At 40.9% G+C, this 15,488-nt stretch overlaps 1 protein-coding gene across 7 annotated transcripts in view; it reads right to left on the bottom strand.

Annotated features, from left to right (window-relative positions):
- KHDRBS2 (KH RNA binding domain containing, signal transduction associated 2) overlaps positions 1-15,488 on the bottom strand; it is a 487,677-nt gene that overhangs the window by 200,871 nt on the left and 271,318 nt on the right. For all 7 annotated transcript variants that reach the window (XR_014774012.1, XR_014774013.1, XR_014774014.1 and 4 more), the window contains 2 exons: positions 13,339-13,466; positions 8,180-8,378 (listed from right to left, as the gene is read on the bottom strand). Coding sequence is in view for 1 of the 7 variants with exons in the window: in XM_084754861.1 (XP_084610987.1) it covers positions 8,180-8,378; positions 13,339-13,466 (327 nt within the window). In the remaining 6 variants the exon portion in view is untranslated. The remainder of the gene's footprint in view (positions 1-8,179; positions 8,379-13,338; positions 13,467-15,488) is intronic.

Below are 15,488 nucleotides of genomic sequence, written 5' to 3'. Positions count from 1 at the left end.
AACCTCTCCTCGTCCTGTCTCCCCACATACATTTTTCGATAAGCGTTGCATAGATTTATCTCTATAGGGACAGATCTTTGTGTGGCTTTTAAAAAAAACATAAGTTTGCATTCTATCAGAAAAACCATCAGAATAATAGATATAAAATCAACATGAGAGTGTTTTGTTTGACAAGTCACAGCCAGTGGCAATAAAGAAAACCACTCAAAACCTAGAAACATGGCAAAAATACTCAACATAATATCTTATTTCTCTTCCTTAAAATCTCTCCCATTCTTCGTGTGTGTGTGTGTGTGTGTGTGTGTGTGTGTGTGTGTGTGTGTTTGTGTGTGTGTGTGTGTGTGTTTGTGTGTGTGTGTTTGTGTGTGTGTGTGTGTTTGTGTGTGTGTGTGTGTTTGTGTGTGTGTGTGTGTTTGTGTGTGTGTGTGTGTTTGTGTGTGTGTGTGTTTGTGTGTGTGTGTGTTTGTGTGTGTGTGTGTGTGTTTGTGTGTTTGTGTGTGTTTGTGTGTGTTTGTGTGTGTGTGTGTGTGTGTGTGTGTGTGTGTGTGTGTGTGTGTGTGTATGAAGCGTGGGTAGGGAGAAGGAGAGGGAGGGATGGGGGCTGAGGGAGAACACAGCCTTGGGTATGAGTCCTTGCCTTAACCTCATTTGCGACACAGGTTGCCAGCTTAGCTGTTCTACATCTTCCAGGGATCCCCTGTGTACACCTCCTATTTTTACCATCTTCCAGGGATCCCCTGTGTACACCTCCTACCCACCCATGATGCACTGGGACTGCAGATGTTTGCATTATGTGCTCAGATTTATGTCTTTATGCAGGATCTGTGCACAAACTCAGGTTCTGGGGTTTGAGCAGTGAGTGCTTTACCGCTGACCTCTCACCCTATATCCCGCCGCCGCCCCCTTTGTTAAAAGTATAGTCTTTGATCAACTTACAGCATAAGTGTGGTTTTATAGAATGTTTTCTATAGAGGAGAGAAAAGACAGGATTTTTCCTATCTCCAGTGACAGAAAAATATTTGCTACTATTGGTACATTATTATTGATGCTGTTGTTGTTGTTGTTCCTCAACTCATTGCTTGTCCTGTGAAAGATTTTTTTTTTACAGTGCTCTTCTTCCAGAGCCACGCTGAATCACGTGAAGAGTTTCCATGGAAGAGATTCAGACCTTGCATAAACATATATTTCCTGGGCCTGCACTGTAGCTGAGTCAAACAGCAGGCAGACCTCCTTACATCAATACTGTGTCAGGACACCAGGTGGAGGGCTCGAGCATTCCTGAATGTTCTATATCAGAACAAGAGCAATGCCCAACTCCCACACATAAGGTATCTCTGGAAGCCCAAGCTGAATGAACTGAGGACAGGTTCTCTGCTCGGCGTTCTCTAGCAGACAGGATTATCCTCACGTATAGCACACACGATTACTGAGAACGGCTTCATTTTATCACCGCCTCCCTCCCCATCATCTAATGGTTTTCTGTCCTAATTTTCTCATCTTTAGCTTTCTGTTGCCCTTGTTACTTGCCTCCCGTCCTCAGCACACAGCGCAAGCCACATCTCAGGGGGCCTCCCTACGTCTTCTTCCTTTGTTCTCTTTTCCATTCTCTGGAAACAATTGGAAAATCATAATTTTCTCCCAATCCCTAGTTTATCTTCTCAAAAACTTACGAGTAGCCTTCTCTTGTTAAAATCACACTGACAGAGTTACAAAGCCTGCCTCCATTTCCGGTTTCCTGTGTCGCTTCCACTGCTCCTTTTAATGGGCTGTTTTACTACCTTGCTCTCTCAGATTCTGTGCACCTGATACGAAGATCTCTTTTCCTGGTTCTGCCCTTACTATTCCCTGTTCATGGCAATTCTCTTTCCTCTGCTTCTCACAGACTTGTCTATTAGTCCCATCCTAGAAACTTTGTAAAACATCCATAGCCACAAATGGCAAGTCATTTTACTGGAATGTGGACAATATTAAACATGCATTTTATGGTATTCTGTATCCTCATTCCTTTAATATTAACAAAACATACATGATACATGCATGCTTTAACACACACACACACACACACACACACACACACACTCACACGAGACAAGTAGGTTACTCACATTGTTGCTACCAAACAGCCTATGTAGAACTGAAAGACAAATTTAAGAAATGTCTTTGAGACATGTAAAATCGTGTAAATGGTAAAAGATAAGGCAAACTGACTTCTAATAGATGAGGGGGTATGAGGAGAACCCTACATATCAAATCCATAGTTTATTGTGGTTATTGGATAAACTCAGTCTCTGATAGGATGGTATGATTTTCAGACAATCTTTCCAAACTCTGTAGGTGGCCATATTTCTCCTACCTGGTTTCTGGAGGAATCCAGTTCTTGGCAGTTGGAGGTATTCATGAAGGGATGGGATGATGTGTTAAATATTGACAAATATTCAGTCACTGACTGGCTGAAGATTAAATGCAGGGTGTCTGTGTGTGTGTGTGTGTGTGTGTGTGTGTGTGTGTGTGTGTGTGTGTACATGGATACCCTGTGAGCTAACACTAGGTATGATTCTGCTGTGCTCTTTACTGAGAGAAAGACCTGTGTCACAATGATAGAAGATCCTCAGGAGACTGAAAACAACCAACTCTAAGCTTCTGTTTCCTCCTCTACCAATAAAGTGAAATTAATAGCTCATTGGTAGCATCAGCACCAGCGTGAATGATTTAATATACTGTGACTGAAGCCAGCTGTGCCTTCAAAAGCTTCATTTTAATTCTTCCAATGGCTTAGCCTCTGGTAGATGAGATGAGATTACTACCTTATTCTATGTGAGTTTTTGCCAAAAATCCAAATTTTCAATTTTCCTAACTTACCTTAGATGGATCTGTAAGCTGTGGATGTATTCCATTCTGAAGAAGTTTAACAAAAAGAAACTTTAAAATATTTGAAGTCCGGACATGCAGGAAACCGCATATCACACACACACACACACACACACACACACACACACACACACACACACACATATTTGATTCAGCTAACACTAAACAGAGGTCTCAATTGCTGTAAGCTGTTTCTTGTCCAGACAGCTGTGTGGGGTGGTTTTGATTACCACAAGCATTCTGTGTGGCCCTGTGAGACTCAGCAGGGGAAGGCCTGTGAAGAGGGAATTGACTCACGCTGTGATTTATAATAACAATGGGAACGTTTTTCTGAGAAATCTTACCTGAGAGTTAAGAACTCCTTTGGGATTTTCACCATCAACTCAGCATGGTGCTCTTATTTTGTTATTGAGCCACTTAAACTTTTGTTTTTCTTACCTCTTAAAGAGGAATCCTTAGTTTCAGAGTAAAGCCGAGTCTTTGGGAAGAGTGGGGGCAGAGGGTGGATGGAGGACTCTGAGGGGGCAGGAGCTCCATAGGAGGATCAATGGAGCCAACTAACCAGGGCCCAGGGGGGTACTGTGGAGACTGAGGTTCCAGCCACAGATGATGCATGGGCTGGGCGTGCACAGATGTAACCAATGACTGACCAAGGACCTGGGGAGACTGTGGAGATGGAAGCTCCAGCCACAGACCATGCATGGACTGGACCTGGGCACCATGCACAAATGTAACCAAAGGACAGCTCGAGTATCAGAGTATCATGTCATCACGTGGGTCCCCTAGTGAGGGAAGTAGGGGCTGGCTCTGACATGGACTCCGCTGTCTGCTTCTCTGTTGCTTTCCCCTAGCAGGGCTGTCTCTCTGGGCCTCAATGAAGGGAATGCCCTCAGTCCTGATGAGACTTGATATGCTGGGGTGGGAGCCTGGGACTCTAGAGAGAGAGGAGGGAGGGGCTATGAGTAGGGTGTAAAATGAATAATTGATTAATGAGAGAGAGAGAGAGAGAGAGATACAGAGACAGAGACAGAGACAGAGAAGAGCAGTCCCTGCAGGTAATCCCTTTGGTACTACATAGGTTACCACTAGAGGCTTAGAAGAAGATCGCCTGAAACTTTATTTGCACCCACTCAATTAGTTGTTAACAGAAAAAAAAAATCAAAAACAAAACAAAACATGGTCAGTGATAGGTTTTCATATAATTTAAGAGATCTAAAAAAAATCTATATATTCACAGCCTTTCCTGTTATCCATGCTGTGTTATTATAGAGTTATTTGGATGCCTGCCATGCTGATATTGTCTCTTTTCTAAAAACTAGTGTTTTTCCATAGAAAACAATGAGAGATTCCTTGAAGTTTCCTAGCTTTTTAGTCCAAGAATTCCTCGAGGTCTAATGACATATTGTTACTGGATTCATGAACTTCCACACAGAACACACTCACAATGCCAAGACTATACTTAAATAAAATAAGGTCAGTGATTATTAGCTATTTAAAATCAATATTGCCTGATTAATTCAAAAAATGATAAACACTTATGAATTAAATAAGTCCATCATTGAAAGACATTAAGAAAAATACAATGTGTTTTAACATTCAATACCTACAGCATTATAAGCACCTATGGATGCCGATAATAACTGTTTTAGAATATTCATTGTCATAATGCACACTGTATCTATGTAGCAATGCTGAAAATTCACTCCGCATGATCTCAAACTGAACTCTAACCTTGCCCGTCCTAACCCTCATTCTAATGTGCCGTCTCCTTACCTTAACGCAACTCTTTTGTGCCCATATTTTTATTACACACACAGACACACACACACACCAACCAACCAACCAACCAACAAACAAAAGAAAACACATCCTTTACTGCACCCATCCACACCTATCTAGTTACTAAATGCTGAAAGATCACTTGCTCAAGGAATCAGCACAGGTCTGCTTACTCTACAAGCCCTTACTTCTTTCAGAGGGGGATGCTACAATGAGTCACAGTGTTTCTGCATCACTTGTTCACATACCTCAGGACTCATATTCTGGTCTCCGTGAACTAGAAGGAAACATTGTATAAGAAGTTATCTAATCTCAACGTGTTACTTTCTCCTCAAAAAACCATCAACTTGGCAGCACCAGTTAGCCTGCCCTTCATTGAGATATTATTTACTACTTCTCCTCACACATCGGTTCCAGGTCTTATCTTATTGATCCCCAACCTCTCAAAAAGAGTCAACTTTATAATGCATACCACTGCTCCTTCCCCTATTAGAGATGCAGTTTGTGAATTAGCCCTTTAGCTTAGGCAGCAACATCACTGACTGAGACAGTCGCTCAGAGACTTTCCCTAACTGCCCACCCTACCATACTCAACCACCATCTCTGTCCAGAGCCTTACCCTGCCCCTTTCCTCTCACTTATGCATGTTTACTTCTTAAGACCTACTAGTAAAATGCCGGCTTTACGAAATTGCTGTTGATCAGATCATGTTCATTTACACGTCTATTCCCAGAAGCTCAGAAAAATGATGGAGGTCCAGTGAGACCAAAGGCGTGGTGTAGTAACACGCCTTCACTATTTTAATCTTCCTGAAGGATACAACCTTTATGGGCTTTCTCCATGCAGAATGTTGTTTTTTTTCCACAAGCTCCCTAAGCTTCTGCGGTTTCTTCTACCCTGACTCATACTCAGTGCTTCATTTTCATGTATGTGAATAGAAACATACATGAAAAGCTAAAATTCTTTTGGCTCATCTTTTGGCTCTTCTCTCCTAAAGTGCTACATATACAATAGCAGATTTTAATTAATGGTAATAAAAATTTGTCCTCTCCTTTTGGTGTGTGTGTGTGTGTGTGTCTGTGTGTGTGTGTATTTTATATGCATAAATATGTGGGCTTACTCATCCCTGCATGAACATGTAGAGGACAGAAGTTGACTTTAGGTTTCTTCTTCTGTCATTTTCCATATTAATCTTGAGGCAGGTCTCTTACTAATCCTGGAGCTTACATGTTTGCCTAGACTGGCTGGCCAGCAATCCCTCGCAGCTGTTGAGAAAAAAAATGTGCACCACACACACTCACACTGGCTGTTATGCAAGAACTGGGGAGGCACACTCAGCTTAGACAGCAACACTTTACTCACTGTAGAATCCATCCATCCCTTGTTGTAAATATTTGAGTGATCTGAATGAACAAATATGTGCAAATACACACAATAGTGACAATCCACACAAAAACTGTGGGCCTCCACACATCTTGAAATGTGAACAGTTATCGTACACCAACTTTTAATTCAACCATGTAGTAAGGACTTATTTTGTGAGTAATATGCCTCAGGTAAGAGGCACCAGATTCCTGACTAAAGTTAGTGCAACCTTATTTACATCTTGAAGTATATTCTCTGCTTCTGATTTTTGCATAATGCATAAGTTGGTAAATATCAGTGTCTGGTATATGAAAGACACTTCAGATGAGTGTGTTTTGTCAGTTCTACTATAGTTGGATTTCCATGTTTAATTCTCCTTTGGTCCTTAAGACAATTGTCAGTGTTGCACGTTAAAGCAATAACATCCTGTTTAAAATGTACTGAGCAGTGAGCATGAGCATTTTCTTGAGTAGACCCTATGATCACTTTACTTTAGGGTCGAGTTTTGACTAGTAATTAGCCACTGTGTAATGATTCATGTGATCTGAGTGCCCAGAACATGACAGCAATTATTGCTGAAGGGTTTAAACTTAATGAGCAATGATTTGCAGAAGCCATGTAAGAGGAGGGCATTTGTTGATGGTAAAATGAAATAAATACTTAAATCACAGGGTGAGCATACTAGAGAGATTAAAGTCACACCAATGCTTTTTGTAATGTATTTTTAAATGTATTTACTTATTCTTATTTTACGTGTAAAAGTGTTTGCCTGCAGGTATGTATAGGCACCACATGCACACTTGCTGCCCTTGGATGCCAGAGAGAGCATCAGATTCCCATGGAACTGAAATTACAGTGGGTTGTGAGATGTCCTATGTACAACCCAGGCCATCTGCGAGAGCATCAGGTGCTCATAACTACCAATCCTTCTCTTGAGCCCCAACAACGAATGTTTTTATTAGATGATGGTCTGGCTTGCACCATTTCAGTTTAAAATTTTGGCAGATTTCTATAATTACAAAATCATGGGACACAGTCAGGGAATTCCGTTTTCAAGTTTCACAATATAGCAGGAGAGGGCACAGAGACTGTGCCCAGGGTGACTCCTGGAATACTGCCTTTTCAAAGTGAAGGTCAAAGAATACCAGAAGATACAAGATGGCCTGTAGATACAGAGGGTTCATGCTGCTCAGCATTATCCTCTGGGCAGAATAACTGCCAGCTTCCTGAGACCAGCTGTGCCTGCTTGTGAAAGACAACCTAGAAGGAAGGGGAGGAAGGGCTCTTGGAAGCTCACCTGGGTATCCAGTAACCCCTCCTAGCCAATTTTGTGCGATTTTCCCTCATTGCATGTGGCCTTCGGCTCTGGGTAGCAGGCTTGATTACACTTTCTGGAGAAGACTTAGGGAAGGGGACTCTACTTATGCTGGATGAAGACTTTCAAGTGTGACTGCATTAGAGTCATCCATGTTCCTGTCAGTAAAAGCTCATTGTGAGCTGTAAATAACCCCAGTATACTCATGTGCTCTCCAGTGGAACTGATAGAATGGAACTTTTCTTTGCTGTTGGGACCTTTTCAGGAGGTGATGAAGTGGACACTGCTGAGCTCCTCCCCCAAGGAGAAAGTTCTGGAGACACAGGGAAATGGGAGGAGGGTAATTACAGACACTACTTTCCTGTTTACTCTATACATTTCTGTTCTTGATGTCAATCACGTATCTTTCGAAAATGGCGGACAAAAGAGTAAGTCATGCAAATAGGAGGTTAGCCATATGTTTTACATTGCTGCTCAGATTTATCAGCTTTCCCCTCATGTTTATTGGATTCCAAATGAATTCTCTGATCATACAATGATTTCTATCATGCTTATAATTTATAACTATTTCCAATTTGTAAGCTGATCAGATATTTTAAAGACAGGAACACCTTAGCAGAGCTTGACTCTTGACACACAAGATCTTGACATCACATGCACTATACTAATGACACCTGTGAAATGCAAGCTGCTCTTGAAGTGTTCACATGTAAATCCTTGGCATAACTTCTGCTGTAAAGGACATTTGAATGCTGCAACGAACATTACTGTCCACATTCACGCAATGGAGTTTCCGTTCTGAACTGGTAAATTTCACCCTTCCTCACTACAGATTTCTTGGGGGGTACTTACATATTCTTCATAAGCCTCATGAGCTGGAGGCAGGGGTGCTCTGTATCCTGGTATGGCTGCCGTCCCCCGGGCTCGAGGGGTAGGGACACCTCTTGCTATTGGGAGCACTGGAAGAGCTCCACGGGTCACAGTGGTCCCCCGAGGGGTAAGAACACCTCGTCCAGGTGGTGGTGGTGGTGGAACAGCACCCCCACGTCCCCTAGGAGAAATTGGTGACATTCAGATGAGGGCAAAGAAGGAAAAAAATAAAGTGCTCAGCTCACTGCCTCCACACATTTCAGTCTCTTCTTCAGATAAGTGTTATATAATCTGCAAAGTGCTTTAAGCCATGTTAAAATACATTTCTTTAAATATTATGACTTAATTTCCATGAAAAACCATGCAGCATATTTGGATATTTTCTATTATGTAGTTTAAAAATAAAAAGAAAAAGGAACAGAAAACCAAAATCTACCTTGTTTGTATTCCAAACATAGAAAACACAAACCAGAATATTGTCTGGTATGTGCCATGTGTGTGTAAGTGTAGACTGTCTCCGTGCTGGTGGTCAATGACAGTGATCTACAGTGTGCTCATATTTCAAAAAAATCATCTAAATAAACTGTGAGACTCTGACCAGAGTGATGCATCGTGCAGCTATAGTAGCTTAAGTTTCATGTGCCTGATTTATCAACCTGCTGTCAATGCCCGAGCTGGTGCAGTCACTGACATGTTTTCACATGGTAACTCTAGGGCTGCTGAGTTAGTGCTTAGCAATGAGAAGGCTGATTGAATGTTATGAACCACAGACTTAACACAAAAGCAAGCTGAACAAAAGCATGAGATCAAAGAATGCAGCCATTTAAAAAAAAATAATGTTCTGAAACCTTTAGAAAGGATGTTTATCTGAAATCTTTGGGCAAATACATGGTTATTTCACTTTGTATTCTGTATGAAAGTTGGCCTCTAGACAGCACAACCATCAGCAGGGACACTGAAGCTTTGAGGAAAATGATGATCTTTGGAACACCAACAATCACAGCGTTTGGCTGTGCCTTTGCGTGGCAGCGCAGGTTACACTTTCTGCTATGAATAGCCATCAAACTGGCTCTTTCTTCCTGGAAGAAAACGAGCTTTAGAAGTGAAGAATAAGAATGCTGGCAAAGCTTTTTACAATTCTTAGCTTACCCAGCTTAGGAGAAGAGAATTTAGGATGAACAAAATATACAAAACAGTAGCCTGGATCATCGGAAGCAAAGGACCCAAAGCTGCAAGCCTGATGGCTTAGAAGACAGGATTATGTTGTTATAATAACATAAAGACATCTGTTAAGTGTAATCCACCTTCCTGGGTCTTGTGAGTTGTTTGCACGCGAGGTGTTTGAACATGCAGTGTCTGGCTTGTAGTGATGTTTCTGGAGGCTGCAGAATCCATAGAAGGGGGCGCCTTGCTGAGGCATTAGTTCTCTGTGGGCAGGCCTTGAGGTTTACAGCCCAACCTCAGTCCTGTTAACTCTTTGCTCTTTTGCTCTGGTGAGACAAGAGGAGGTAAGCCGTTCCAGCCACAGGCTCTTGTAACTATGAGCTGTCTTCCACTGTGCCTTTCCAAACAGGATGGATTCATCCCCTTCAAACTGTGAACCAAAGGAACCCCTTCTTCCCTCAGTTAGGTTGCATCTTGTGAAGTATTTGTTCGTAACAATGAGACAAGCAACTAAGGCAGGCTCCAGATGCCTGTTCCTCACAAGTCACCTGCTCCCGGGTCTGACTACTGTTGTAATAATTACTGCTGAGTTTAGTAATCTAATACTATCAAAATGTCCATGTGTTGATAATAAATTACATGTGCTAGCTATATCAGTGAGTAATGGTAGGCAAACATTCTAATTACCTCGACTTAAAAATCATAATTCTTTCCTAATGACTAGTATCTACATTTCTAAATCTATATAATGTTTTTGCTCTGCAATTACGTTATGCTGACACGGACTCTAATTTTTCATCACATTTCTTCTTCAACCGACTCTTAGACTCAGCCTCAGCAAAACCTCATCCAGCATCTACGTCATTCTCACATATATGGTCTGCCATTTTCTGGCAACATTTTCTGGCAATATTAACACCACAGCCTTCTCTCTTTCAACTTACAATATTCATCATCGATTCTAGGACAGCATCCAGGGCTAAACCCCCCAGTGCAGTATTCTTTTACTTTCTGACTTCTTCAAAGGCCACTTTTCTGCATTTAATCTTTAACTTCACGACGACATGTTCATTTCTGAACTAAATGTCGTCTCTTTTGCTCTTGTTTTCAGCACTCTGTAAAGATACTCTAGGCTGATCCCAGCAAGCCCCAGCCTACCAATGTTCTCTTCTAGCTCCCATGACCCTGTGCCTGTTACCTGGGAGTTCCTTGGACTTTTATTATTTTCTCTGCTCTGTCTCTCTGTATTGACAGTGCTGTTCATTTCTGCCAGCCTTGGGTAAATAGTTTATCTTCCTTGTCTCCCACCCAGGATGCAGTCTCTTTCTCCACTCCCTACCTTGGAACCCAACCGGTGGCTCCAATTCTTATCATCACAGCAATGTCGGAGATCCTGTCTGAAAATCAGATATGGTTCTGCCTCTCTTTTAAGACTCTATTAGTTCTATATGTTAGTTATTAATGTTCCCCACATAACCCTTAAACATCTGCTCTAAATCACATTGGTGCTTCAGTACTTATTCAATTAAGAACTTTAGAATAAATACTTACCCAAGTTAAAGCCCATTTACATTTGACAAGTAATCTAAGTCAAAAGGAAAATTCTCCCCTTAAAGGTCCATCAAACACCTGATTCCCTATGTTAATAATAGAAAAAAACTATTTCTAGTATATGATTTTAAGATTTCATAATAAGATAAATGGGTGATTTTAAGTAGCTGCAATCTCAAAGAACACAGAAGAAATGTATGGCTTCATTTGGTGTACCAATTATTCACTTAAGGTATTCCTGCTAAACTACTACTGATAAAATGACATTTCTTACTCACAAAAGTGAGGTTTTATGTCTCAGATCCAATGATCAAGCTACTTAAGTTGACTTACAAGGATACTGCTTCAGAATCTAACAATATCAGGCTAGAAATGCAAAAATTTTGTAAAAGACTGATATTACAAAAAAGTGATGCATCTTGTCATAAGCAACATATAACAAGCAAATGACCCCGAAAAGTATTACCATATTAACTTTTTCTTTTTTGAGATAAAATATGAAAACAAGCTCTAGAAAACTGTCTGTATTTTCCTGGTTAGAATAAATTCCCCCAGAATTTCCACATTGATATACACAGGACTAACTCTTGGTATCTCATTTTGAAATTTTAATTTTTTCTGACAAATGTGCAAGGTAGTAAAATAGAAAATGTAAAAACAGTAGTGTAGTCCTTAGTATTGAAATGTTTGGGGCATTAATTAAAGTTGCAGAATGCCTTAGCATATCTTAAGATGTCTTCTATGTGACAGATGAGACATTTTAAGGTATGTCTTTTACAAATATATCAATCAGCTGTATAGTGAAGAAGGTTAATGGATTACACACCTGTAATCCAGTGTGTGTGTGTGTGTGTGTGTGTGTGTGTGTGTGTGTGTGTGTGTGTATGTGTGTGTGTGTGTGTGTGTGTGTGTGTGAGAGAGAGAGTGATACAACTTTTAAACAGAATAAGGTTTATTTTGCCTCCTGGTTTTGAAAGTTCCTGTCTAGGATTGGGAAAACTCACTGCTTTCAGATCTCTCATAAAATGCCCAACAGAGTGTAGGGGCACCCAAAATAGATGGTGGGCAGCAAGGTGGAACAAAGCTGTTGAGCATGTGGGGGCAGCATAAGAAAAAGAAAACCCAAGACAGTGTGAGAGCTACAGTATCCTTGGAAGGAGCTTGTTTATTGATGTTTCTATTCTGCTTATGTCACAGAGTTTTCTTTCTTCTGCTTTATTATCTGGTTTTGGTATTAGAATATACACACACCTTTGTCTTCTGCTGTTTTTTTTTCTGTTAAAACCTTAAAAAACTAAAAGCCCTACAAGTGCTCTCTCTGTCTTTCTTTCTCTGTCTCTGTCTCTCTCTGTCTGTCTCTCTACATATATATATATATATATATATATATATATATATATATATATATGTGTGTGTGTGTGTGTGTGTGTGTGTGTGTGTGTGTGTGTGTGTGTGTGTTATGTGTATGTATACATATATATATATATATATATATATATGAACTTTATTTAATTGTGCTGTTGGTCATGTCAAAGTGAGCTTATGGTTTTTTTTTTAATGTGACAGAGTACATCTAATCATTTTATCTGTCAACTTGACAAGGTTATATCCATCTAAGAACCATATACATCATGAATTAAATACGTAGTTTTCCATCATGCAAATAATTTCTGGTCTTAAAAAAGAAGCAAAGAACTATATAACCTCTGTGCCCTAATCTGGGAGCAGAACATGAGAACCGAGACTCTTGGGTTCTTGCTTTATTTGTTTAATTTTTATTTATTTTATTACTTTTTCTTTTTTGATTTTTTGAGACTGGGTTTCTTTGTGTAGCTTGGCTGTCCTTGACTTGCTTTGTAGACCACGCTGGCCTTGAACTCACAGAGATCTATTTGCCTGTGCCTCCTTGAGTGCTGGGATTATAGGTTTGTACCACCATGCCCAGCTCCTGCTTCCTTTTTTTTAAGGACAGTTGTTCAGTTGCTCAAATCATGAATTCTGGAGTCAGAGTGATCTATTCTTTTAGGCAACATTTTAGTACTCTACCCAACTTTTGTTGTTTTGTTTTTGAAACTAGTTCCATGGCTGGCCTGGAACTCATCATGTGGGCCAAGCTGGCGGTGAACTCACAGAGACCCAGTATCTTGAGTTCTGGGACACAGGCTTGGATGACCACATGTGGCCCACCAAAGTTCTATTCCTCAGCTCCTCACTTGTACAAAAGTAGTTAGCTTAAGTTTTAAGACAATATAATAAGTTCATGTGTGTGGTCTCATCATGAGCGTTGATGAGGCTGTTTTCTTTCTGGCCCATGGTGTGAGTGTTGATGAGACTGTTTAGTTCCATTCAGAATCAGGACACAGAGCAGAAAAGCAAAGGCCTGACGTCATTCGTTGTTAACCCACCAAGAGTGAGAACCCATGTACCTTGAAGGAGCTGTGGGAGCTATTCTGATCCCTCTGCCTCTAATACCCCGGCCCCGGCCAGACTCCTCTGAGCCATTTAAGTAAGACAACTCCCGGAGCTGTTCTTGACGAATTTCATCATTGTAGTCCTGGAAGACAAAAGCATAGCACAAAGAGTTACTATGAGAAATTGAGTTGTTACGGCTGAAACAACATGCCTCAAACAACAAGAAAAAGGCTGAGAACAGTACTCAGAAAACATTTGTCTAGCATGTAGGAGACCCCAAAACCTGCCTTCGGAATTTCAAAACCGAAGAAAATAAAATAAGCCAACAGGGCTGAGTCTAGTCCCATGCCTCGCCTCAAAGCTCTGACACAAGTACTGAAGAGCCTGCTGTAGAAAAGAAAGCTCCCAGAGCATCCAGGGCCTGCTGGGAATATCCTGAGTTCTACATCAATCTTGGCTAATGTGTCACAAAATAAACAATACAGCTTTGTGTGTTGCTTTGATATTCATGAACGAAACTCATGAAAAGATGTTAAGGAATGTGCAAATCTCTCATTGTATAAAGAAATAAAGATGTTTCCTTAATCAAGAAAGTCCTCTTCACGACACTGGATTTATTTCTCTTAAATATCACTTGAGGCTTTATCTGAAGAAGGAAGATAGCTGTGTGGTATCGATACATCTAAGGTACCTCAGCTACAACTGTCAACACCAATAAACTGCACTTGGGTGAATATGTTTAGCTTATGCATGCTATACAAACAACCCGAGAGTCATAATCTGAAAGGGAACAGTCTTGAGTGAGAGGTGAGAAATAACAGACTGGGTAAGATTGTCTTAGACTCATTAAAATACTGAGAAGCTCCAGTCTGCTTCAGGTACAGGAAGGAATCCCACCAAAGAACCTGGCCTACAACATTTTCAACACAAGGAACTTTCTTCGGTGCCTCACGCATGGACAGTGAGAGTCACAACATAAAGCGAGTTTCACTGTTACAACCAGGGACTCAGGTAAGGCACTAGTCTTTGTCCTTTAGATTGTGTATCAGTCAGTCATTTTAAAAGGACTGAATATTTTTTCTTTGTTCTGTATATTTTGTGTTATCTGGGCCCAGGAGTCCTGCTCAAAGTATGGCACCAGCCAATACATGCAGTAAACTTCAAACCCCTACCCAGATCTAGCCAATGGACAGGACATTCTGCACAGTTGAGTCAGGAGTGGGGATTGACTTTCACATGAACTCTAGTGCCCCATATTTGACCACGTCCCCTGGATGTGGATGCCTGAAGGCACTCAAAGGAAAGATAGCAGGCTACCAAGAAGAGACTTGATACCCTGGAATCATATACAGGGGAAGGAGGTCTCCCTCAGTCACAGTCATAGGGGAGGGGAATAAGGGGAAAATGGGAGGGAGGGAGGAATGGGAGGATAAAAGGGATGGGATAACAATTGAGATGTAATATGAATAAATTAATAATATATATTTTTAAAAGGACTGAAAAGTAGGCCTGAGTCATTATAGATGGATGTAACCTTTAATAAAAAGTGCTGTTTTAATTATTTCCTTATCTACAACACACACACACACACACACACACAGACACACACACATACACACACAGAGTCTAGGTCCTAAAATGTTAAAACTTTAGTAGAGGTGGAGCCAACAGAGATGATACATGAGGTCTAGCCTTGAGAAAAAAGTCCAGTATATCAGCAAACAATGCCTATTTGGTTCAAAATCAAGCGAATGCATGCTTAAGTGGGGTGAAATAGAGAAAGTTCTGTCATTTGCACACCTTCTGCTGTGCCAGGTCTGGGGGATTTTTAATGCACACCTTTACCCCACGCTCCAGGAACTGTCTTGATTACAATTCAATGCGCTAACCACAGCAAAGCATGTATTTATTGTCTTATTTTCAACATGTTGCTCTCATGTTTATCCATTTCAACACCCGATTATAGTGATGGAGGGTTTACCACAGCTGACAAGAGCTATGTAGGGGAAACTGCGGCTTCGAACAAGCCATGCACTATCTCGTTTCTACCTCGCCCGCTCCATCTTCATATTCAAGTAGCAACTAAGTGGAGAGAAAAAACATGCCTGTCATTTCACTAGGATCAGGAATTCAGAGCAATGCCGCTGCGGCTGGAACAGAACAG

This window comes from Acomys minous (assembly GCF_964271855.1).
Source record: "Acomys minous genome assembly, chromosome: 13".
Taxonomy (NCBI): domain Eukaryota; kingdom Metazoa; phylum Chordata; class Mammalia; order Rodentia; family Muridae; genus Acomys; species Acomys minous.
The sequence above is the reverse complement of the archived record's forward strand: the minus strand, read 5'-3'. Positions and strand labels throughout refer to the sequence as shown.